At 39.8% G+C, this 27,169-nt stretch overlaps 2 protein-coding genes across 2 annotated transcripts in view; both read right to left on the reverse strand.

Annotated features, from left to right (window-relative positions):
* The window catches only part of LOC114656856 (40S ribosomal protein S25), a 1,002,297-nt gene that overhangs the window by 759,703 nt on the left and 215,425 nt on the right, over positions 1–27,169 (reverse strand). The window lies entirely within an intron of this gene.
* cbl (Cbl proto-oncogene, E3 ubiquitin protein ligase) overlaps positions 1–27,169 on the reverse strand; it is a 118,242-nt gene that overhangs the window by 8,701 nt on the left and 82,372 nt on the right. Inside the window, exons 4-14 of the mRNA XM_028808435.2 lie at positions 26,913–27,069; positions 25,041–25,162; positions 22,150–22,287; positions 8,076–8,163; positions 7,737–7,868; positions 7,118–7,339; positions 6,442–6,573; positions 2,980–3,333; positions 2,052–2,146; positions 346–507; positions 16–122 (exon numbers count right to left, since the gene is read on the reverse strand). Of these exons, the coding sequence (XP_028664268.1) occupies positions 16–122; positions 346–507; positions 2,052–2,146; positions 2,980–3,333; positions 6,442–6,573; positions 7,118–7,339; positions 7,737–7,868; positions 8,076–8,163; positions 22,150–22,287; positions 25,041–25,162; positions 26,913–27,069 (1,709 nt within the window). The remainder of the gene's footprint in view (positions 1–15; positions 123–345; positions 508–2,051; positions 2,147–2,979; positions 3,334–6,441; positions 6,574–7,117; positions 7,340–7,736; positions 7,869–8,075; positions 8,164–22,149; positions 22,288–25,040; positions 25,163–26,912; positions 27,070–27,169) is intronic.

Consider the following 27,169-nt stretch of genomic DNA (forward strand, 5'->3'; position numbering starts at 1 on the left):
AAGGTATTCGCTTACCTGAATCTTTCGCCTGCTGTCCTTCACATGAAAAAGCTTGTGAATGAATGTTGAACATGGCTTCATACATCTGAGGACCTTCAAGTTCCAGATCTCCAACCACCAGCCTGCCAGGGTGAGAAGAGGGAATATAATCACAGAGTATAGCACAGCTTCAGCCAGCCTGACCTTATTAATGACACCTTCTTAGGCATTGAAGGCAAGTAGAAGAAGCACACTTTCTAGGCTACGGTGTATGCCACGATGAAGATTCTTTGCCAGAACAGAAACTGATCCTATGTCACAAGATGCCAGATCATATCATGTCTGCCAAACACCTATTCTTCTTACCGTGGGTTAGGAGCAGCAAGTGGTGGCCCACGATTATTAGCCTCTTGTGGAAGTGTGGGGTGTGGTGGCAAGACAGGACGAGAAGAAGGAGACATGTACTCTGACTCGTCATCACTGTCTTTCAAATCTTCCACTCCCAGAGACTTTAAGCCAGATACCGGTCTATAAAAAAGAAAGCTAGAACTTAACAGTATATTACAAATGCAATACATACTGTTACAAGGAACACAATGAATCTAAGTTTAGCTTCAGGAAACAAAAGTAACTAAATGGTACAGCAAAATAAAGGAGTCATGTTTTGAGTTTTTAGAAAAAGTATTAGATTTAACAAAGGGCTAAAATATGCAGAATTATCATTCCTAGGACAAGTCAAATACATGCTGCTGTTTAAAACCTATTCGTATGCATTACTTATGAGGTCTACTTTGCTGGTAGGGCTGTCTGAAAATCAGAACACAGATTTGGAATGGTAGCCCATTCACTGTAATAAATGTAATGTGATCTAAATCTTAATACTAAGAATGGAACAAACTTAATTTATAAATAATGAGGAACATTGCTTATTTTAAGACAATTGTACTCATAAGTTATCATCATGTGCCTAAAAAATAAAAAAATAAACACATAAACAGGTTAAAGGCAGTCCCGCATAATACAGACACAAAAGCTATAGCTTTGCATTTCTATTTTACACTTTAAAATCTAATCTGAAATATTTTTTTCTTTCCAGCGGATTAGTTTCCAATTAGTTGACAAAATCTCTTCACATGAAGAAAGCTTGAAATATTTCTTGGGTTCAGCTTACTTTCAATAGTAAGTGCAAAACATTATGGTTGACAAGGTTGAAGATTTTATATTGGACAATAAGAGTTCAAAAACAGAGACATCTTTAACAAACACTTGAATTATACCAAAATGTTTTGTAGCTAAATGTACACCATTGTAAAACATTGTGTTGAATTAAGCTATTCACATGAACTAGGATTCCAATTAAATAGCACCAGCACAGTACTCTTGTTAATTCACCCTGTTCATCAGAAAAGTGTCTCCTGTTAAGTGACATGAAAATGTGGCTTGTTTCCTCTTCTGATATTTTTTCTAAAATTTCTGCTCATAGCCATAGTTCTTATTTGTAATTAATGTCACTGATTAAGGATCTTTTTAAAATGTTACCCTCAAAAAGTCAACCTTTTATTGCATTGCTCATCTTGTGAGAAATCTGTTAAACACATTTTCACTTCTGTTTCCTTTCTCGTGAATTAATGGTTGAGACACTTTTGCATCCTTTAACTTACTTCCTTTAAAGCTGCAACCATTTATGTGCTGTAGTAAGTGGGGCAAATGAATAACACACAGTTTTTGATCTTTTATACTTTATTACACAAGGCCAAAAACAAATAAGAAGCAGACCTATGTTCATTGTGTTAACCATTACACAGGCCAGTCTTCTTTATACTGGGATTATAAAAACAGCACACTTAAATAAAGGCTTTATAGTTCGTTTTACTTGTATAAAGTCCAATAACTGTGCTAACAGACACTTCATGTTTTCTCTTCTGTGAAAATGCTATTAATTTTGTATTTGTTCAACATGCAACACTCCAGCTGTGTGATTTCTACCGTTACAGAAAATCAAAAAGTAGAACTAAATTATGAACAAGTTATACTTTTGAAGGATCCGCTTTACACAGGTACATGGCTCCTACCTGACAGCGAGTGCATAAATGGCATTAGCTGATGAGGATGCTTTCACCTTGGGGTTGTCATATTCCTGACTTGCCGATGAACTACTACTGAAGTTCTGCAAGATAAGTGAGGCAGACTTAAAAGTACATCAAAGAAAAACCTAATCAATTAAAGGCACATTTGTTCCTCTCAGTTAGACTGCCTCTCTTGCACTCTACTCATTACTCTTAACTATGAACATGAAAAAAGTAGACAAACATTAACACTGATTTGTATGATCAATTTCACTGGCTACTCTAGATCATCAGAAAACTAGAAATGTCACATTTTTAATGTATGGTCATTAAGTCTGTATTCTCTGCTTTATTCATGTCTTAGTCAAACAGCCCAAACTGTCAAAAAAGTTCAATTGTTTTGGGTATGGATGAAACAAATGCATCAGCACACTGAAATAAAAGTAACTTTTACTGTATATAAAAGGCATTTATTATAGGTTAACACATGAATATGGTGCAAACCCCAGAATATACATTATCCTGTAAACGTATTTCTTTACAAATAAGTTAAATGACTGGAAAAATGTTTTGCCTTGCCTAACTTCTTCCTTCAACTATTTCATTATAGAATAGGTACCAGAACAAATTAGCTTAAATTAAATTACACTATTACTTTAGTTAGTATTTACCAATAAATCACTTTTATCCACAACAGATTCATGCTCTCAATACAGTGACTCGAACATATTCTTATACTTGGGTCATTTAACAAATTTCCATTTTAAGCACTATTGTTTTTCACAGCATTCTCTCAAAATGTGTATTATAGTGGAAACAACTGCAAGATCAGATCAGCAAACTGTCTGCAGCAGCTTGTATATTGCCTGTATTCACTACCTCACATTGCTTCTTCAAAGCTCATGTTGTACAGTGCTGTCTACTTTACACTCACCAAAGGACTGTCTAGTCCCATGGCACTGCTGTGCCTTTGGGCCTCTGGCCGGGTGTCCATAGTTGAAGGGAGGGCAAGAGGAAGTGAATGCCTGTTGGAGAGCTCTCTTCCAGACCAGGCCTCTGCAGCATTAGGGGGCTGTACTGGAGCCTTTGGGACAGGCCGAGGTTGCCAGTTTGGAGGAGTTGGAGGCAGCTTGTCACGGGGTGGATCTCCAGGCGTGCACGGGAGTGGTCGTCTCTGCAGTCTACCCTCAGAGCCAGCAGAGTGTGGCCGGTCAGGTGGTGGAGGTGGAGGAAGGTCCCGGAGAGACGGAGGAAGAGGCAATGGTTTATCCTTGTGATGTGAAGATACCTAGTAAACAACAAGCAAAGCAACTGGCAAGAAGGCTTGGGGGAATAAGAATTATATCACATTAGACCATGGGAAATGAACATAGCAGTCACTGGTTAGAGCAGGACATGTAAAATTACAGGTTTACAATTTTACAAAACAAACTTTATACTATGTAGTGCCTTCACATAAAAAAAACAAAACAACAAAAGTATATGGAGTATAAGAGAGCCCGATATGAGCTGCAGAAGTCCATCAGAGTAGCAAAAAGGGCTCACTCACAAAAACTTGAAGGCTATTACCTTAACCACAACACGCACAGCATGTGGCGGGGAATTCAATCTGTCACAAACTACAGGAGAACCACAACAATTACAGATCTCCGAGATGTCACCCTTCCAGACAGCCTAAACACCATCTATGCCAGGTTCAACAGGCTGAATACAGACACACCCTAAAAGGCCCCCTGTGACCCCAGACACTGCCTTTCAGGTGACACACACACAGGTCCTGAAAGCCCTGAAGAAGGTGAACCTCCACAAGGCGGTGGGACCCGATGGAGTTCTTCCCAGAGTTTTGAGGGACTGTGTCTATGCTGACATCTTCAACCTGTCATTATCCCAGGCAGTAGTCCCCAGTATTTTTAAATCCTTCACCATTTTACCAGTCCCCTAAAGATCAGACACATCTACTTTAAATGACTTCAGGCCAGTGGCACTCACACCAGTCGCTATGAAATGTCTAGAAAAGCTGGTTCTCACGCACAACCACCATATGGTCCAGACACTGTTGACCCCCTCCAGTTTGCCTACTGCCCCAATCGATCAGTGGATGATGCGGTAGCAATAGCCCTACATCACATTCTGCAACACCTGGAAAGTAGCAGAACGTATGCCAGGATGCTTTTCCTGGACTACAGTTCTGCTTTCAATACTATCCGCCCAGGAAAACTGATCAAGAAGCTGACAGACCTCGGCATCCCAACTCCTACCTGCAACTGGATCCTGAACTTCTTGACAGATAGACCACAGGTGGTGAGAATGGGAGGATGGGTGTCTGCTGAGCTCACAATGCCTTAGCCCCAAACGTTTCTCTCTGTACACTTATGACTGTGTCTCCACCCAGGACAATACCATCGTCATTAAATACGCTGATGATACCACCATCTTGGGGCTTATCAAGTTGGGGGGGAGACGAGTCAGGGTACAGGACCATGGTAAACAACATTCTTGTCTACGGAGAGGAGAATGACCTCATCCTCAACATAGATAAGACCAAAGAAATAATATTGGACTTCAGGAAGAATCCTCCCCCTCTACAGCCTCTTATCATCAAAGGGACTGAGGTGGAGAGAGCCGACAGCCACAGATTCCTGGGATTGTAGGTTACATCAGACCTGAGCTGGACTCAACACCACAGCCACAGTGAAAAAATCCTAGCAAAGGCTATATTTTATTCGGCTGCTCAGGAAAGCCGGCCTGAACCATCGCCCTTTCACCCAGGCCTACAAAGGACTGATAGAGTGCATTCTCACCACAGGCATCACTGTCTGGTATGAGAATACCACACAGGCAGAGAGGAAGGCTTTGCAAAGAGTCATAAAAACTGCGGAGAGGATCATAGGGACAAAACTTCCTTCCATGGACTTTACGTACGCACATCGTTGTCGGAAAAGAGCAGAGGGAATTATCAGGGACTCACTCCATCCAGCTTACTCTCTGCTCAGAGAAAAACTGTACGTACAATCTGAGACACAGCAGAGCGGACAGCATCATCACTCATAGAACAAGGTTTTTCAATAGCTTTTTCCCTACTATAGTCAGACTGATGGCAAAACAAAATTACTGAATATGTGTAATAACCTTACGCTACCTCACTTCACTTATCATGTAAATGACGAGTGAAAAATGTGCAATATTTTAACTGGGCAATACCTACAATATATTGTATTTTTTGTGTGTGTAGATATTACCACCTTCCTGTATAATGCTGGTATAATCTACATTATTTTGTTTTACTGTTTTTTAAGCTTTTTTTTTTTTTTTAAATGTTTTACTATGACTCGGACAGAGCTCTGCACAAGAATTCCAATGTGCTTTAACTGTTGGTTTTATGCACAAATGGCAAATAGAAGAACCCTGAAGACATTTTTAAAAGCACAAGAATGTGATAAAGAGCTACAATATAAGATGCATTATAATATATATGTGAGAATATAGATTTTCATTAAGTTACATTCATGTTGGTCGTTAAGCTACATGTGCTCCGCTTCCTGGTTTTTTAATTCAGTTTATGAAACTGCATATGTGAGCTGACTTTCTGCTTGTTGAAGCACTTCAGACATGCACAAATACAATGCATTCTGTTCACCTGATAATGTTTCATCACTTTAACATTTAATCTCTAATTGGACACCTCTCTCAAGACTACACAATGTTAATATTACATTGTGTGTCACAGTAGCCAATAAACAAACTATAACTAGCCAGGATTCCTGACCAATGAATGAGGATTGGAGGTAGGTCTTCAAAAAACCATTTCAGTTTAAACACACTCCATCATGCAAAGGAGCAGTTTCCAGAAGTGGTATGTCTAACAATATTTTCACCAAAATAAATGTGTTTTGGACATGGTGTGCAAAAGACTGGATACCTAATATTTGCCTTACACAGCATAAGTAACATCATCTTTTCATGGCCGTTTGTGTGTTTGTTGTTGTTCAAGATCGATCTCCATTGAAGTCCATTGTATTAGCAATTTTGTAATCTTCATTCTCCACGGAAGCATGAGATTAAAAGTTTTTCTTTGTCATCACTACAAACACTGGATAAGTAACAGACAACACACATTTTTGGGTGGAGTATTCCATTAAGTATTTTTAAGTCTGTTGAGAATGTGAAGCACTTATACATTAATTCAGAATAAACTTATATATACTTCTCTATGTATGTACATGGAGAATTTAGAAAATTCTAATCACATCCAATAAACTCCTTTGTTGGAATGACAGGACCAGTGTCAAGTGCCATTTTGCTCAAACTATCTTAGATCAATCTAACTAGTTCAGTTCATCTCCTGTATAATAATAAAAAAAAATTTTGACTACATTTGAAAAGATATAAAACTCACCTTTGAGGTGGCCCCTGGACTAGAAGAACCAGTGGAGCTTGAAGGTCTTTGCTGTAATAAGTCAAGCCGGGGTGGTACAGGAGGCAAAGAATCATGTGGACCCATTGAAACTGGAGATGAAGGACGCTCCATCTAAAGTATAAGACAAACAGAATAGTAAATGCTCATCACTTGTTGGTCCATGTTCTTGTAATTCAGTTCCCTCCCAGCAGCCTCACATGAGCCTTGTGCTTTAAGTAACTACTTTCATTAGCTTACAGAATTTATGAAAGTTTAGAGTAAGGAGGTGACATTATACAAAAAAAAAATCTAAAAAAGCTACAACCAAGAAGGTATAAACTCATCTCAGGACAAAAAGGCCATTAAGGGAAACAATGTGATTGCTGCAGCTGTGTTCCACAAAAATACCACCAGATGGTAGCAAAATCAAAAACAAAACACAGCTACTTAATGTGAAAAATGTCAAATAAGCAAAAGTATTTTTTACAAATACAGTAACAGAATTTTCCATTTTGACATGCTTTTATCAGAAAAGTGGGCATTCAGTAAAGAAAACTTAAAAAACAATGTTAAGTTAACTTTCTTTATGGCTGTATTTATGGAGAGCTCTGTTCCTACTCTCTGTTAGGGTTTGAAAACAGATGAAAAAACACAATTTGCAGTTACTATCACCCACCTTAGCACGTGCCAGATTAGTCATTGTGAAGAGTGGCTCCTCTAGCCTATCATCATCATCATCATCGTAACTAGGCGATGGTGCACCCTCTGTGCCAAACAGACCTCTGCTGCCACTGAAACTTCCACCACTGTTGTCTTTTGGGTCAAAAGGGTCCACCACAATTGATTCCGTACCTTTAATTTCACATCTGCAAAATGGACACCCTTGACCTTCTGACTCCTGCAGCAATTAAAGAAATTTAAAGACTTATTAATGTCAGAGGACAAGATAGTAATTTTTCTTTACAAAAACCTTTAAAATCCACTGAAATTTACATTTAGAGATGCTGATAAACCTACAGGGCACACTTTTGAGATGTTCAAAGAAAGCATTAGAATACAGGAAGATTGTGAAAACCCAATAAAGAAGGAGGACTGGAGTTAGAACCCTTGACTCTGGAACTGTGAGACAAATACTAATCACTGTGCTACCTGTTTTTAAAAGTAATTTGGTTAATATTTTATGGAAAATCCAAATATGCCAAAGATGAAAAGAACATAGGTCAAATCACTTGCTGTGTAAACATCTAGAGCTCCTGTAAAAAGGTTTAAAGAAATGTCCAAACTCGGGCTCTGACCTGCCATGCTGTCAGACATGAGGTACACATGAGATGCCCACATGGCTCAATCTTCACATCTTTGTCATTTTCAGCACAGATCTTGCAAAGTTGGAAAGTGGATCCCATTTCACAATACAGCTCATACTGCTCCTAAACAGACAAATGTAAAAAGGGATAACATGTCAACAAGCATATCGCCAGTTTTATTAACAGAAGTGTTACTCATTCTAACAAGACAAAATTGCCTGAACCCAGACTCACTATAGCATTCAAACTTGACTGCATAATCTGCTCCATTTTGCTACTAAAGAAAAAGAAGTTATAAAACGCTATTTTTGTGAGGAGTGTGACACCTACCTGTGTTACTTTGATATGATCCTGTGGTGAGGGCTCACATAGGCCTGTGAGATCAGGGTTCTGAGGGCGGCCATCCGGAAAGAGATAACTAAGTCAAAGAGAAAAGGAGGTTAAGAGAGTAATTCCCAGAGATTCATACTAATTGTGATCAAAAAAAGACATGGTCTTTAAGTCTCATGTCAGCCTAACACATATTAAGAAATGTATTTAAGAATTATATGACTGAAAACTTTAACTAGTTTAGTTATTTAAACAAAACATCTTTACTACAAAAAAAAGAAAAAGATCTTTGGTAAAAATGAAAGTCCCCTTTCACACACAGAACCTGAGAAATTCCAAAACATTACCAATCAAATACTATAAATGCCCATCTAAAATCAGTGCTACTCTTGATAAGAGAAAACAGACACTAAAAATCTGTGAAGTGGGAGTGGGAATAGACCTGGTAGATCTTTTTCCCTGCAACTTGATAATTTCCAGCATCACTTATAAGCAACGAATTTTGCCAAAGTGTTATTTGCAGCAAATCTGCTACATTCGCTTTCGCCCTTGTTCGTCAAATTATTTACTGGTAATTCGGCCAGTTTATGAGATTTGTTTTTGTTTTTTTAAATACTAGTGCCCCATAATGCTTAGCGAGGCCAGTGCGATGTCCTACGGAGCTATAATAGCCAACATTGATGGGATTGCCCTCCGGGTATTAAACACTGATCATTTGTATTACAGACTCTGTGGGACGAGTTATCTGTGCTTGCAGCCAAATGTGCAGGTCAGTCTTTGAGTTCCACATCAATATAACAGAAGAAGGTGCGTGTCCTATGCATAGATAATAATTAGGCATGTGGCGAAAGTAAAAACAAATCTTGAAGGAGCCTGACGTGAACAACAGAGGAGACTATGAAATAGTAATAAAAATAATGAAAGATTTCTTACTATTTACAAGACATTTCTATCTTTTTGATGGAATAAAAAGTAGAAAGCAGCACAGACAGTTTAGACAGCCTTCAGGTTGACTTCAAAAAATATGAGCCAGCGGTTTTAATCATGACACACCACTTTCTGACTTTAACAATTTTGGCATTTCTGCTTTGTTTTAATGATGTGATTGCGCATCTCTCACTGCATTCTTTCTTTGATCTCACAACGGGATGGTGGTGCAGTGGTTGGCACTGCTGCAACACAACTCAAGTCACATTTTTGGCCACAATAATGAAACATATACGGCATAAATAACGAGTTCTCTGCTTGTGAAGTTATAATGTATTAGAATAAATAGTTATGATTTTAAACGGCTAATTGTGTCAATTGCAAGTATCTAAACTGCATACAGCAGGTCCATCTACTTTTTTAGTTGCAGCTGGCATCTTTGAATTGCCAACCATCAACAGGGTCTGTGAGCAACTATGAAGATGGTTTTAAAATGGGCCCAACATTATCGAATGCTAGACAGTAAAACTGACTCAGAAATGTTAAAAGCCATTAAGCAAATACAAGTTCTTACCAGAACCAAGATGCCAAAACCATAATTCAAGTTGATAAATGGAATGCTATGAGTCATTAACCAGAAATTTTGTTCAAGACTTTGCGCCAATGTGCAGGTTGTTCGAGTGCCATGTCAGTATAAAAGAAGGAGGCATGTGATCTGTTCATGCATAATAATTAGCAATGTGCACATAAAAAACAAACCCTGAAAGAGCCTAACACCCCCAACAACACAAGAGACTGTATGAAATAACGATAACGAAAGGTTTAGTACTATTAACAAGACATTTCTATCTTTATGATAGAAGAAAAAGTACAATGCATCAGCACAGACAGTCTGGAGAGCCTTCTTTGCAACTTTAAAAAAAAAAAAAAAAAAAAAAAAAAAAAAAACAAAAACTGAAGTTTGTGGTTGGCACTGCTGCTGCACACCTCAGGTCACCCTTTTGGCCACAACATTCAGTCCAGTATAGTTGGCAGACGTTTCCCTAGCCCTCAGGGAAACTTTAAAGATGACTGAACCTTTATAATTCAGTCAAATCTAGTTTAGTTAGTCCTTCCCCACTGACTTTAATGTAATTTGCCAAGTACAGAGAATATCATGAACATTTCGGGGAACTCACAGCGAAGTGAACTTGGCAATGTTTGCTCATCACTAAGACAGAAAAAACACAAAAATATTTTAAAAAAATATCTTACAAAAATCTGACTGTACTCTCAAAATGCTGGAATTCTTGCTGTCAGATACTGCACAAGATGAAATCTTAATTTTCTTATTTCTATGACCATGTCTCTCAAATATGTTCATTAAAATTGGAAGGGAAACTATCTGGTCCTGGTGTTTCATTTATGTGTTATCTTCTGATGGAGGAAATTCCATGGTAATTATGTTATTAAATATACACCATTGATGCTCTCTTGTATTACATAGGCTGGAAAAGGACAATTGGCTTTCAGGCACCGTCCTTAAGTGATTTAGATCATATTTATCAAATTGATCTCAGTATGTACAAAATTGTGCTCTCAGTACTCTGTCATTATATTCAGATGTTAAACATGTCCCACAGGGCTCAGTACTTAGACCCTTACTAATTTCACTTTATATGCTTCCATTTAGCACTTATTAGAAAACATTTACTTGCATGAATATGCAGATGACACCCAGCTATTTTTTCATTTAGAACAAATAACATTTCTCCGATAGTGCCATTAATTAGTTCTGTCAGTTATTTAAAAAAGTTGGATAATAACCACTTCTTTGGGCGGGGGTTGAATTCAGGTTTGTTAAATTTAACTTGATTGTAAAAAAAATATATATTTTCTTATTTGTAAAAAAAAGTCTTTAAAATGTGGAATGCTATGTTCTTCAAATAAAATCTATAAAAAAAATAACCACTTGTCTCTGAATACAGAAAAAAAGAAATGTTATTTAATGGGGGTGGATGATGCAGTTGGCAACATTTTTTTTTTTTTTATAAAACTCATTTTGGTTTAAAAATTAGGATTTCCTGAATTACCATGCAAATAAGACATTATCTCTGACACTAGTGTCTTTAAAAAAAACACATTTAAAAAAACAAACTTTTTTTCAGATTAAAAACAATGGAAAAATATCAGTTTCTAAATATGTAATTTAACTTGTGCATTTATTCACTGGCTGCTCAAATTTATTTACAGTACATGCAGCCTTCAGATAATTAAAAATGCTGTAGCAAGAATGATTACAAGAACTAAAACGAATGCCCAATTTAACTCCTGTTCTTAAGACTTTACACTGGCTTCCAGTTAAGATTAAGACTGACTGTGAAAACTTAATCCATCTTCTTATATATAAAGTTTTAAATGGCCTATGCCCCGCTTACTAATCTGAACTTATCATTAGTTACAAATCAGAACAGATATTAAGATTCCAAGACGACAGGCCAACTAAACATTCAAAGGATTAACAAAATAAACGTTTGGGGAGGTTGGGGTTTCAAGCTTTTAGCTATAGGGTCCTAAAGCTTTAGAATGATCAGCCTACTTATATAACAGACAGCCCTTTAGTCTCAGCTTTTAAATTGAGACTGAAGACTTACTACTTTAGTACAGCATATCTTGATTACAACTTCTGATTAGCTCTGAAAATTGCATCTCGTTTGTTATCCATTTGTATAAGTACAGAATACATTAAATTTGAACTGATACTAATACTTCTCTACTCTGTTTCTCTTCTTGGTGTTCTGCAGTGGCATATGGCACCACTGCTCTCTCTCAAATTCACCCTGCGGACAAATAAAGTTCTTTCTCTTACCTTCTTCTTTCTATCTGTCTATTATAAAGTGTATTTTATATCTAACTATCTATGTTGTGTTCCTGCCTTTGGAAAGACATTTGACATACTGGGAGACTTTAAATCAAGGAAATTAATGGAAAACTCTTTGGATGCCATTCTACAGTAACGTCAGTGCTAGGACAAGGAGGGGGTGGCTGGTCAGTTGCCTTAGGTCTCCAGGACTGCGGTGGTGACTTTGTATTATAACTGATCATGGTCCCCCAAGAAGTTTATTTTCTCCAGAGATGCTGCTGACTAAGTTTTGTTATCCTCTCCTCCACAGTTCAATGATAATGTTCAATGAGAGATACTGCTGGGATCAATTTATATTAATTAATCTAGAACTGCTTTGTTTTACTTTGTATTAACACAAATTTATACTTTTATGCATATACATTATGCAATTAATTTGTAAAGTATGCAGTTGCCAAACTACGATTTACAGGAGTTTACACAGTTGAGTGCGCATAACCTGGACACTTTAGCTCAGGAAAATTTGATGAAGCTCCAGACTGATTTATACTTTATGTGAAGAACGTTTGCTTGCCAAGACATGGGCCACTGTGGTATTGACAAAGCTGTAAGCATCTATATTTCCCTTAAACGATGTGGAAAGTTTTTACTGCACAAAATTCCCGCAGCTCCACTGTGAGTGTCAGGCAAAATAAAATACAGAGCAAAGTTTGCAAGTCTCTATATTTTTTTTTGTGCATAAGGATAATCCAAAAGCTCACAGCCATTTTAAGCATAAATCAGCCTTTAAGATCAACCATTTTTGATTGAAAAAATTATCAGATGAAGATTACAAAGTTCTCTGCCGAAACAGCTCTGACAGCTGAAAGAGACACTTTACATAAAAGATATCATCTGAAAAGGATACGGATACTCAGACAGATGTGTGTCCATTACATTGATGACGACAGACCCTATCAAACTAAAAAGAGTAGACTGTTCCTGGAAGAGATGTTTAAATTTGAGACAGTGACCTGAAGAATTTTGCATAGTCGTGCAGAATTTAAGGCAAATAGTTAAAAATGCATAAGAACTGTACTTAGTAGTAATCTCTCTCTATCATATACATACACATATATACATACAGTTAGGTCCATAAATATTTGGACAGAGACAACTTTCTTCTAATTTTGGTTCTGTACATTACCACAATGAATTTTAAATGAAAAAACTCAGATGCAGTTGAAGTGCAGACTTTTAGCTTTAATTCAGTGGGGTGAACAAAACGATTGCATAAAAATGTGAGGCAACTAAAGCATTTTAACACAATCCATTTCAGGGGATCAAAAGTAATTGAACAATTGACTCAAAGGCTATTTCATGGGCAGGTGTGGGCAAGTCCGTCGTTATGTCCTTATCAATTAAGCAGATAAAAGGCCTGGAGTTGATTTGAGGTGTGGTGTTTGCATGTGGAAGATTTTGCTGTGAACAGACAACATGCGGTCAAAGGAGCTCTCCATGCAGTTGAAAGAAGCCATCCTTAAGCTGCGAAAACAGAAAAAACCCATCCGAGAAATTGCTACAATATTACGAGTGGCAAAATCTACAGTTTGGTACATCCTGAGAAAGAAAGCAAGCACTGGTGAACTCAGCAACGCAAAAAGACCTGGACATCCACGGAAGACAACAGTGGCGGATGATCGCAGAATCATTTCCACCATTTCCACAACAGCCAACCAAGTGAACAACACTCTCCAGGGGGTAGGCGTATCGATATCCAAGTCTACCATAAAAAGAAGACTGCATTAAAGTAAATACAGAGGGTGCACTGCAAGGTGCAAGCCACTCATAAGCCTCAAGAATAGAAAGGCTAGATTGGACTTTGCTAAAGAACATCTAAAAAAGCCAGCACAGTTCTGGAAAAACATTCTTTGGACAGATGAAACCAAGATCAACCTCTACCAGAATGATGGCAAGAAAGAAGTAGAAGTGGAGAAGGCGTGGAACAGCTCATTATCCAAAGCATACCACATCATCTGTAAAACACGGTGGAGGCAGTGTGATGGCTTGGGTGTGCATGGCTGGCTGCCAGTGGCACTGGGACACTAGTGTTTATTGATGATGTGACACAGGACAGAAGCAGCCAAATGAATTCTGAGGTGTTCAAAGACATACTGTCTGCTCAAATCCAGCTAAATGCAGTCAAATTGATTGGGCGGCGTTTCACGATACAGATGGACAATGACCCAAAACATACAGCCAAAGCAACCCAGGAGTTTATTAAAGCAAAGAAGTGGAAAATTCTTGAATGGCCAAGTCAGTCACCTGATCTTAACCCAATTGAGCATTCATTTCCCTTGTTGAAGACTAAACTTCAGACAGAAAGGCCCACAAACAAACAGCAACTGAAAGCTGCTGAAGTAAAGGCCTGGCAGAGCATTAAAAAGGAGGAAACCCAGCATCTGGTGATGTCCAGGAGTTCAAGACTTCAGGCTGTCATTGCCAGCAAAGGGTTTTCAACCAAGTATTAGAAATGAACATTTTATTTCCAGTTATTTAATTTGTCCAATTACTTTTAAGCCCCTGAAATGAAGGGATTGTGTTAAAAAAATGCTTTAGTTGCCTCACATTTTTATGCAATCGTTTTGTTCACCCCACTGAATTAAAGCTGAAAGTCTGCACTTCAACAGCATCTGAGTCGTTTCATTTAAAATTCATTGTGGTAATGTACAGAACCAAAATTAGAAGAAAGTTGTCTGTCCAAATATTTATGGACCTAACTGTATGTATGTATATATATATATATATATATATATATATATATATATATATATATATATACACACATATACATATATATATATATATATATATGTATACATACATACACACACACACACACACACACACACACACACAGTGGGGCAAAAAAGTATTTAGTCAGCCACTAATTGTGCAAGTTCTCCCACTTAAAAAGATGAGAGGCGCCTGTAATTTTCATCATAGGTGTACCTCAACTATAAGAGACAAAACGAGAAAAAAAAAAAAATCCAGAAAATCACATTGTCTGATTTTTGAAGAATTTATTTGCAAATTATGGTGGAAAATAAGTATTTGGTCAATAACAAAAGTTAATCTCAATACTTTGTTATATACCCTTTGTTGGCAATGACAGAGGTCAAACGTTTTCTGTAAGTCTTCACAAGGTTTTCACACACTGTTGCTGGTATTTTGGCCCATTCCTCCATGCAGATCTCCTCTAGATCAGTGATGTTTTGGGGCTGTCGCTGGGCAACACGGACTTTCAACTCCCTCCAAAGATTTTCTATGGGGTTGAAATCTGGAGACTGGCTAGGCCACTCCAGGACCTTGAAATGCTTCTTACGAAGCAACTCCTTTGTTACCTGGACGGTGTGTTTGGGATCATTGTCATGCTGAAAGACCCAGCCACGTTTCATCTTCAATGCCCTTGCTGATGGAAGGAGGTTTTCACTCAAAATCTGACGATACATGGCCCCATGCATTCTTTCCTTTACACGGATCAGTCGTCCTGGTCCCTTTGCAGAAAAACAGCCCCAAAGCATGATGTTTCCACCCCCATGCTTTACAGTAGGTATGGTGTTCTTTGGATGCAACTCAGCATTCTTTCTCCTCCAAACACGACAAGTAGAGTTTTTTCATCTGACCATATGACATTCTCCCAATCCTCATCAGGATCATCCAAATGTACTCTAGCAAACTTCAGACGGGCCTGCACATGTACTGGCTTAAGCAGGGGGGACACGTCTGGCACTGCAGGATTTGAGTCCCTGGCGGCGTAGTGTGTTACTGATGGTAGCCTTTGAAACTTTGGTCCCAGCTCTCTGCAGGTCATTCACTAGGTCCCCCCCCCCGTGTGGTTCTGGGATTTTTGCTCACCGTTCTTGTGATCATTTTGACCCCACGGGGTGAGATCTTGCGTGGAGCACCAGATCGAGAGAGATTATCAGTGGTCTTATATGTCTTCCATTTTCTAATAATTGCTCCCACCGTTGATTTCTTCACACCAAGCTGCTTACCTATTGCAGATTCAGTCTTCCCAGCCTGGTGCAGGTCTACAATTTTGTTTCTGGTGTTCTTTAACAGCTCTTTGGTCTTGGCCAGTGTGGAGTGTGACTGTTTGAACTCGTTATCAATATAAAAGACACCTGTCCACAACCTCAAACCGGTGTCATTAATACAGGTAATGAGTGGAGGACAGAGGAGCCTCTTACAGAAGAAGTTACAGGTCTGTGAGAGCCAGAAATCTTGCTTGTTTGTATACAGGTGACCAAATACTTATTTTCCACCATAATTTGCAAATAAATTCTTTAAAAATCAATGTGATTTTCTGGATTTTTTTTCTCATTTTGTCTCATAGTTGAGGTATACCTATGATGAAAATTATAGGCCTCTCTGATTTTAAGTGGGAGAACTTGCACAATTGGTGGCTGAGTACTTTTTTGCCCCACTGTATGTATGAATATCATGACAAAGTTGATTTATTTCAGTAATTCCATTCAAAAAGTAAAACTTGTATATTAGATTCATTCATTACACACAGACTGGTGTATTTCAAATGTTTATTTCTTTTCATGTTGATGATTATAACTGACAACTAATGAAAGTCCCAAATTCAGTGTCTCGGAAAATTAGAATATCAATTAAGACAATTGCAAAAAAAAGGATTTTTAGAAATGTTGGCCAACTGAAAGGTATGAACATGAAAAGTATGAGCATGTACAGCACTCAATATTTAGTTGGGGCTCCTTTGGCCTGGATTACTGAAGCAATGCAGCATGGCATGGAGTCGATCAGTCTGTGGCACTGCTCAGGTGTTATGAGAGCCCATGTTGCTCTGATAGTGGCCTTCAACTCTTCTGAATTGTTGGGTCTGGCGTATTGCATCTTCCACTTCACAATACAAAATGGTCAGGTGAGTTTGCTGGCCAATCAAGAACAAGGATACCATGGTCCTTAAACCAGGTACTGGTAGCTTTGGCACTGTGTGCAGGTGCCAGGTCCTGTTGGAAAATGAAATCTGCATCTCCATGAAGTTCGTCAGCAGCAGGAAGCATGAAGTGCTCTAAAACTTCCTGGTAGACGGCTGCGTTGACCTTGGACCTCAGAAAACACAATGGACCAACACCAGCAGATGACATGGCACCCCAAACCATCACTGACTGTGGAAACTTTACACTGGACCTCAAGCAACGTGGATTCTGTGCCTCTCCTCTCTTCCTCCAGACTCTGGGACCTTGATTTCCAAAGGAAATGCAAAATTTACTTTCATCAGAGAACATAACTTTGGACCACTCAGCAGCAGTCCAGTCCTTTTTGTCTTTAGCCCAGGCAAGATGCTTCTGAAGCTGTATCTTGTTCAAGAGTGGCTTGACACAAGGAATGCGACAGCTGAAACCCAAGTCTTGCATACGTCTGTGCGTGGTGATTCTTGAAGCACTGACTCCACTCTTTGTGAATCTCCCCCACATTTTTGAATGGGCTTTGTTTCACAATCCTCTCCAGGGTGCGGTTATCCCTATTGCTTGTACACTTTTTTCTACCACATCTTGTCCTTCCCTTCTCCTCTCTATTAATGTGCTTGAACACAGAGCTCTGTGAACAGCCAGCCTCTTTAGCAATGACCTTTTGTGTCTTGCCCTCCTTGTGCAAGGTGTCAATGGTCGTCTTTTGGACAACTGTCAAGTCAGCAGTCTTCCCCATGATTGTGCAGCCTACAGAACTCGACTGAGAGACCATTTAAAGGCTTTTGCAGGTGTTTTGAGTTAATTAGTTGATTAGAGTGTGGCACCAGGTGTCTTCAATATTGAACCTTTTCACAATATTGTAATTTTCCGAGATACTGAATTTGGGACTTTCATTAGTTGTCAGTTATAATCATCGACATTAAAAGAAATTAACATTTGAAATACATCAGTCTGTGTGTAATGAATGAATCTAATATACAAGTTTCACCTTTTGAATGGAATTACTGAAATAAATCAACTTTGTCATGATATTCTAATTTTATGACCAGCACCTGTATGTATGTATGTATGTATGTATGTATGTGTGTGTGTGTGTATATATATATATATATATATATATATATATATATATATATATATATATATATATTATATATATATATATATATAAATAAAATCCGACATTTGTCTGTCTGTTTGCTTTTCACAAGAGAACTATTTAACGGATTTTGATTGGGTTTTTTTCTATAATTTGCTTGAACATTCTGGTTGATTTTGCCACTTCTCTCAAGTATTAAAAGTTCGGTTAGTGAAACCAATTTATTTGCGCAAATCCGAGAGAAAGGCAGGAGGCCAAGGGGAGGGGGAACCTCAGGAGTAGGGAGCTGGGCGGGACCATCCTCACTGATGCGGCAGCTTCCGTTTGAGTCGCTGTACCTCTCGCCACGTGTTGGAGCATAACTTACCTCCGCTTAGCTAGCGATACCTGTTTGTTCAGCAGACATTATCATCCAGAGATTGTTAAAAAGTAATGTTTGATATTTTTGAGAGAGAGATCACAGCTACGTGTCTTTTAAATGGTACCTGCTCATTGGCAGAGATATCACGGCTAAGTGCTCTTCTCCCCAACGAACACGATCAGATACAGTGGTGACGGAGTGTCCCTACCTTCCGCTTGGCCAGAAATATTTTGGCAACTTTTTACATTTTTGGCAAAGAGATCACAGCTACATTCTTACCCCTAATAGCATAACCAAAAATATTTTATAAATCAACTTTTTTTTTTGTAATTGAAGTTTAAAGTTTGTCCTGTTTCACTACTATTTGGGTAGAGCCATGGGGGACAGCTAGTTTTTAAAATAATAAAATTATGTTCAGCTAGTGAAATTTATACTGACAGCTCCACTGTATACTGCTAAATATTGCAATAATGCTTATTGAGTATTTAAAGTTCAGTTTATACGGTTTTCTTCACAAAAAAAAAAAAAAACTTTTTAAAATCAGTTCTGATTTCTTTTCACATGTTAACTGCATATCTTTGCTAAGTGTTATTAATTTTTAATTGTTTATTCATGAAAAGATAAAAACTGAGACAGCCGAAGTGACCAAATGAGCACATGTATCAAAAACCATTATTTAACACAAAAAGGAACTGTGGTCTTGTTCGGCATTGTGCTAAAAAAATACAGAAAACAGCAGGAGAAGTTTTGAATTAAAAAAGCAATGTAAGAAACAGCTGTGGAAGTTTCAGACTACCATGAAAAGCAAGATGCTGCTAAATGAATTACAACTTCATTCTACGTGATGTCACAACTAAAAGAAATATTAAAAATAGCTCTTGGGGGGGAAAAAAAAGATGCATGTACAAATAATAACCAAAGTCATATTGAGAAAGACGTGTGTTTATGTTAAGATGTTTGTGCAATAAACATTTCCTCTAACAAGATCAGCAAAGCTATTTGGACATAACTTATCAAGCTAGAAGGATTATCAAGCTTATCATGCTGGAAGGGCGTGGTTGGGAGGAATGGGCCATGTTCCGTGCCTTTATTGTTGAGGCAGCTGACCGGAGCTGTGGCCGTAAGGTGGTCGGTGCCTGTCGTGGCAGCAACCCTTGAACCCGTTGGTGGACACCGGCGGTGAGGGATGCCGTCAAGCTGAAGGAGGAGTCCTACAGGACCCTTTTGTCCTGTGGGACTCTGGAGGCAGCTGATAGGTACCGGCAGGCCAAGCGGAATGCAGCTTCGGTGGTTGCTGAGGCAAAAACTCGGGCATGGAAGGAGTTTGGGGAGGCCATGGAGAACCACTTTCGGACGGCTTTGAGGAGATTCTGGTCCACCGTCCGGCGTCTTGGGAGGGGGAAGCAGTGCAGTGTCAACTCTGTATATGGTTGGGATGGTGCGCTGCTGACCTCGACTCGGGACATTGTGGGTCGGTGGGGGGAGTACTTCGAAGACCTCCTCAATCCCACTAACGTGCCTTCCAATGAGGAAGCAGAGCCTGGGGACTCAGAGGTGGGCTCCCCCATCTCTGGGACTGAGGTCACCGAGGTGGTCAAAAACTCCTTGGTGGCAGGGCCCCGGGGGTGGATGAGATACGCCTGGAGTTCCTCAAGGCTCTGGATGTTGTAGGACTGTCTTGGTTGACACGCCTCTGCAACATCGCATGGACATCAGGGACAGTGCCTCTGGATTGGCAGTCCGGGGTGGTGGTCCCCCTCTTTAAGAAAGGGGACCGGAGGGTGTGTTCCAACTACAGAGGGATCACACTCCTCAGCCTCCCTGGAAAAGTCTATTCGGGGGTCTTGGAGAGGAGGGTCCGTCGGACAGTCGAGCCTCGGATTCAGGAGGAACAGTGTGGTTTTCGTCCTGGTCGCGGAACAGTGGACCAGCTCTATACCCTTAGCAGGGTCCTGGAGGGTGCATGGGAGTTTGCTCAACCAGTCTACATGTGTTTTGTGGACTTGGAAAAGGCATTCGACCTTGTCCCTCAGGGAATCCTGTGGGGGGTACTCCGAAAGTATGGGGTACCGGATCCCCTGATAAGAGCTGTTCGGTCTCTGTACTATCAGTGCCAGAGTTTTGTCCGCATTGCCGGCAGTAAGTCGAACCTATTTCCAGTGAGAGTTGGACTCCGCCAGGGCTGCCCTTTGTCACCGATTCTGTTCATACCTTTTATGGACAGAATTTCTAGGCGCAGCCAGGGCGTTGAGGGGGTCCGGTTTGGTGGACTCAGGATTGGGTCACTGCTTTTTGCAGATGATGATGTCCTGTTTGCTTTATCAGGCCGTGATCTTCAGCTCTCTCTGGATCGGTTCGCAGCCGAGTGTGAAGCGGCTGGGATGGGAATCGGCACCTCCAAATCCGAGACCATGGTCCTCAGCCGGAAAAGGGTGGAGTGCCCTCTCAGGGTTGGTAGCGAGATCCTGCCCCAAGTGAAGGAGTTCAAGTATCTCGGGATCTTGTTCACGAGTGAGGGAAGAATGGAGCGTGAGATCGACAGGCGGATCGGTGCGGCACCCGCAGTAATGCGGGCTCTGCATCGGTCTGTCGTGGTGAAAAAGGAGCTGAGGCGAAGCTCTCAATTTACCAGTCGATCTATGTTCCTACCCTCACCTATGGTCATGAGCTATGGGTAGTGACCAAAAGAACGAGATCGCGAAGCGGCTGAAATGAGTTTCCTCTGCAGGATGTCTGGGCTTTCCCTTAAAGATAGGGTGAGAAGCTCAGTCATCCGGGAGGGGCTCAGAGTCGAGCCGCTGCTCCTCCGCATCGAGAGGAGTCAGATGAGGTGGCTCGGGCATCTGTTCAGGATGCCTCTTGGACGCCTCCCTGGTGAGGTGTTCCAGGCACGTCTAACCGAGAAGAGGCCCCGGGGAAGAACCAGGACACGCTGGAGGGACTATGTCTCTCGGCTGGCCTGGGAACGCCTTGGGATTCCCCCGGAAGAACTAGAAGAAGTGGCCGGGGAGAGGGAAGTCTGGGCATCTCTGCTCAAGCTGCTGCCCCCGCGACCCAACCTCGGATAAGCGGAAGAGGATGGATGGATGGATGGATGGATGATCAAGCTAGTGCTGGTTGGTTCAACAGATTTTGTAAACATTGTGAAGGTGTACTAAAGGTGATCAGTACAGAAAATAAAATGAATGAAGGAATGAGGAAAGCTATACCCTGCACAACTCCATCATTAAGAATATCAGTAACTGACAGGTTTAAGCCAATAATCGCAGGCTAATGATAGCACTTTTTTTTGTGAAAGTAAAATAAATATGTAGATTTCAGAAACACTGTATTTAATTAACAGTTGTATTCTTGTGTCAATAGTGCTCGTCACTGTTGAGGATTCAAAAAGAGAGGAATCCTTCAGGAGCACTCGTGAGTGATCCAGAGAGATTGTAATGCCATGTTATATTCTACTAAGATTTCGGAAAGCAAAGAAAGCTTCTCATTATTAAACAAGTTTAAAAAAAAAAAAAAAAAAAAGATATGGATGTCTGACCATCTAAATGAAAGAGAGGGAATCTCTAAGAATCGAAGGAAGAAAACTGGTGAGTTCTAGGCTAGTGTGTCCATGTAAGCAAAAAAGTAACCTGGGATGGCTAGGGGACTTCAAGTCTAGGGCTGGGAAGCTAATTGAAGCAAAGGACAACAGATACTGAGAAACAAAACAAGGCAATAAAAACACAAAATCAGATAAAGTTCCTGTTTCTTATAAAGTACTTTTCCTGCCTCAGAGTGCTTTAAGTAAACTCAAAGTATTGACAAGTGGAAAGGACAACAGAAAAATGTTAGGAAAGCTTTTCAAAACAGTAACAACTCACAATCCTTCCCTGAATCCATCGATGAGGGCCTGGAACAGTGGTTTGTTGTGTGGTATCGTCTGGAGTATATTTCCATCTGCAGTAACATAGCCAATTGCCCACTGACCCAGTCTAGTGCAACTTAATCGAAATATATAACTGAAAAGGAAACATTTGAAATCATTTCATTATATGAACTATGCACAAACATTACTGTTCAATTAAATGTGCAGAAGAAGTATTGGTATAACACTCCCACCTTTTATTATTTTGTGTTAAGCATATTTTTATTTAATTTTTTCTCAACATTACAGTACAGGTTTACAGTCATGTATACACAGTGCAAAAGATTCTTCTTTCTATGCTTCCCACATTCTAATAGCAGCAGTATAATACAATCAATAGACAAGGAATAAAGTGTAGCCAATGATGTTCTGTGTGTGTGTGTGTATAACAGAATCATTAAAAAATATTTGTGATCTCTTACCCTACATGTATTTTCAGTGACTTTCCTCTGTATTTGTGTCTCTTCACCGGCACTCCCAACATGTTAGTTATTTTAACACAAAGAATTTAATCTTTATTAGTACACCTTATCAAGGCCCAAGAGTCCTGACTTGACAGGGATAACAAATAGTAAGTTAAAACATACTGGGAAGCTGTACCAGACTGAAGATGTGCCTGATCAAACTTAAGTAGATAATGCCTAGTCCTCATATTTCCAGAAGTTGACCACATATTTGCCTCAAAGGAGTGTTTTGGTAGAAAGGAAAGATCTACATAAATAGTGTTATAGTTAAACAGCAGTGAGTTTCAAAAGTTGTTTGACAGGATTAAAGCATTAAGGGCCTCCACTTCTATTCTGAGGCTTGGAACATACAGAAATGGACATGAACAACTATGCTTCACTGAGCTGGTTGTTAACATCATTATAAAATTACTAGCCAACCCGCAGTGTAGCATACGGCACATAATCACGCCGCTATTTTAATGATTTTTAATCACAGGGAAAAACAATGAAGATTTGCAAAACCACCAAGAAAAGTAACATTGCAACAATGCACGCTACGAACCAACATACAATCATCGTTCAGTACGCACTGCCTGCTTATGTGCCCGTGCCCGCCCCCAACTCCTAACCTGAGTCGCTTTCCTCTGTGCACCTCTGTAGCCACGTTGTCTTTTCATTGTTCTTTGCGGTTCCAGCTGCTTTTCTATATATAATTCACCAAGTCACCCGACCATGGTAGTAGCGAGGGTAATACCCTCACTTACTGGGTATTCCTTGTTCGTGGGGGAACAATTGCAAGCCCCGGTCCCCATCACGAATGGGGTTCAACGGCTTACCCACACCTGTCGGCGCCAGGTAGACACACGTTCATCCATTCAGTGTAGCGCGCATGCAGTACCGGACATCCAAGGGCATCACAGACCTGTTAATGCTCAATCTCATGTGGCTGAAAGCCACTTGCCCCTCTAAGAAGTTGGACGCCGACTGCCAGGCGATCGCGTAACTATTTAGCAGTAGGGAGTCTCATTCGTTTTCGGAATTAACCAGACTAATCGCTCCACCAACTAAGTATGGCCATGCAACACCACGCACAGAATCGAGAAAGAGCTATCAATCTGTCAATCCTCTCTGTGTCCGGGCCGGGTGAGGTTTCCCATGTTGAGTCAAATTAAGCAAAATTTGTGTGTGGTGAGTTGTACCGGGCACATGAGCAGGCACTGTGAATGCCTTGGGAGCGTGGGTGGACGCGTGCTGGGGAATAATGAGTATCTTCATAGATCTAGACAGTGTCAGATGTGGCGTTTGGTGAATTATTACAGTTTGTGAGTTAGTTGCGATGGTTTTACACTCCAGTACATTGCGGTGAACGCTGGTAACAGTCAGGCGTTCTCATCCCATGCTCTTAGAGTTGGTGGATGTGCTTCTGTATCGGTTCGAGTTGTTGGGCGGTGCTCTGTCGTTTGTATCCCATGGTCGGACGACTTGGTGGATTATATAAAGAAATGCAGCCGATACCGAAAAGAATAATGAAAAGTCAATGTGGCTCAGTGGTGCATGTGTACTGTAGCAGAGACGAAAGTGAGTTGTTGCGTCCGGGAACATGAGCAGGCACTGTGAATGCCTTGATAGTGTGGGTGGACGCATGCTCGAGTTAGTGGGCTTGAGTTGGTGGGCTGGGTTTTGTGAGTTGACTGACATGGCTATTTTTTGCGTATCCCATGGTTGTCTTCCGGCAGTGTGAATGCCTCGAGAGACAGGGTGTCCTTGTTTGGGGAGTTGTTGCAGTTTGTGAGTTAAAAGCTGCGATGGTTTTGCACGCTGGTAACAGTCAGGTGGGAGGGCAGGCGTTCTCATCCCATGGTCTTAGAGTTGGCGGGCGTGGCTCTGTCAGTTGTCGGCGTATCCCATCGTCTTAGCGTTGGTGGGCGGGTCTTTGTGAGTTGGCAGGCGTGGCTATATTGTGCGTATCCCATGGTTGTCTTGCCTGTTCTGTCGGCTTAGTGAATTATGTATACACAGTAGATTTTTATTCATCTGTATAGACATTACTGCATGCTTTTCAACTCTGAAACAATCATAAGTCAAATAGGTAAAAGCCATTACTTAGCAGAAAACGCTCTATGTAATAAAAAAAAGGTAAGAATTGAATTTAACCGCATTCCTTTATACTTTAAAAAGCAATCAGTTTTTAGTCGCATCAGGATATTTTTTGGAAAACACTGGGTAACAGTAGCTATTCTTTACTTTCTGAAAAGGGAGTAAGATTAGATTTTAGAACAAAAAACATGAAATGCAGACAGCATGGGAAGTGTCAATTTTCTTAGAAAGAACACACACCTTATTCTTCAGTTTTCACATTTCCCATTGCAGTTTGATCATTCTTGGCCTGCCATTGCCTTACCTGCCTGGTTTGTGAATAAACTTCAAAAGCCTGGCCTTTACTTCATCATATGTCAAGAAAGCCATGTAGCCAGGATGCGTTACAGCTAAACTGTTCCAATTCCTGAGAAGTGATGACCAAGGCTGTGGAAAGAAAATGGTTCTTGTCAGAGAGAGAACAAAACAGCAGCACACATGTACCTCAAATTCATACATACACTGAGCAGTGTGCATCATTCTCTGTTAAACAAGGCAACAGCTAGGATAAGACTCTACACTTCAAACAAGTCCCATACTAGCCTAATTAAGCTCTATGGCACTTCATATGCATTGAAGACGAGGATAGCACTTACTGTGACAGCACACAATGTGAGCTACAATGGTTTATAGAAGTATCAGTTCTCATTAAAACCCACCGCATTCATTTATCAGTTATATGCTTGCCACTTGCTCGAGACATTAAACAGACGAAACAACTTCCTCTTTGTAATGGAGAACTAGAACACAATACTGTACAGTAAAATGTTAATAATGCACTATGCAGGTTGTTCTACTTTCAACCATATTAAGAGACTTCTGCTTCAAAATTAATGCATTCAACTAAAATCACACAAAACGTAGTGATCTCGAGCCCAAGGGAAAGATTTTAGGTCACAATTGTAAAGTCTTCAATTAAAAGTCCTTTATTTCATTAAATATCATGTAAAATATGTGATAACTGGGCAAGCCAGTTACACCTGTATAATACAGTTTAAAGAGAAGGGACGTGGCAGTGCACTTTCAAACTGCAGCAAATCTGCATGCAGAATAGAGATGCAGTATAGATTAGCTTCTAATGATGAGACAAATGGCTCCTGCTTTGCATCCAGACAGATTGCAAAAGAGCACAGCGGAATATGTGAATTTCCCCTTGGGCTTAATAAAGTATCTAACACTTCTTTACTTACAAATGCATTCCAAACATTAAGTTAACTTTCAAAGACATTCAAATTGTATAAAAGTATGCAATTAAAAGAAATAAAATTCAAAAATAATGAAAAAAAAAAATATCAAGGGGTGTTTTAATTGTGTGTGCGTGTATGTATGTATGTAAATGTGTGAATATGACACAAAGGGGTGCTTTCTGTAAATAATAATACTTATTTAGCAGACACCGTTATTGAAGGGCTCTTACAAAGTAACCTGTAATATATACAATGGTTTGAAGGTTGCATCATTAAAAGCAACCGTGAATAGGATAAGATCAAGAGGGAGTAGTATAACTGCTATATATAAAATTTTACCTACAGCTATTCTAAGTCAAAAATCAGTATCCTAAACTCTGTCATTACAGCAACAACTATCCTAAACATGTGACACTAAGCAGTTCCAAAATATTTAAAGGGTGTGATTTCAAAAGATACCAAAACATGAGTAAATTAAGAGCAGTTCAAAGAGCCAAAGGGGAGATCTTTGTTACTAGAATTTACAAAAAAAAAAAAAAAGGCAAAATGCTGAGGGAACACAAATTCTACATCAATCAAATATTAAAATACAGCAAAACACCTTCATGAACATTTTTTTTTCACATTAAATGACATATTGCATTTTTCATGGGCAGAAACCTAAGATGTTGGTGGCAGTAATCAGTCAACGTCATAGCCGTACACACAAGAGCAATTAAAAGCCCAGACCTGCATGAGCTGATGTCACCAGACACTAATTTGTCAAGAGAAGGGGGGGGGGGGGCGCTACACAAAAAGTGCTGTAATAATTTTTCAGTAATTCCATTGTAATTCAACGTACACCAAATACTTCTCACAATTATTTTAGAAGAGAACTGTCCAAAAACAAACTAACAAATACTACAATTGCATTTACATTGCTAACTTAAGAAATACAACAAGTCCCCTACCTGGAACAACCGTGTAAAGATGTCAAATTCAAAGACAGAGATGTAATCATTGCAGGTGAGGTCAATGGTTGACTTCAAAGCCATAGCCTCTAGTCCAGAGCTAATGGGATGAAATTCATGGAGGGCTTGTCGAAACACCTTCCAGGGCACAATCGTCCTAAAAGAAAAAATATGCAGGAACAAAAAAATCAGATCAGCAGTAAAGTGCCCTGATTTAAGGTAGTCCAGCATACCTGCTGCTAGTTTGAAACTATTTC

Source organism: Erpetoichthys calabaricus, chromosome 9 (genome assembly GCF_900747795.2).
Source record: "Erpetoichthys calabaricus chromosome 9, fErpCal1.3, whole genome shotgun sequence".
Taxonomy (NCBI): Eukaryota; Metazoa; Chordata; class Cladistia; order Polypteriformes; family Polypteridae; genus Erpetoichthys; species Erpetoichthys calabaricus.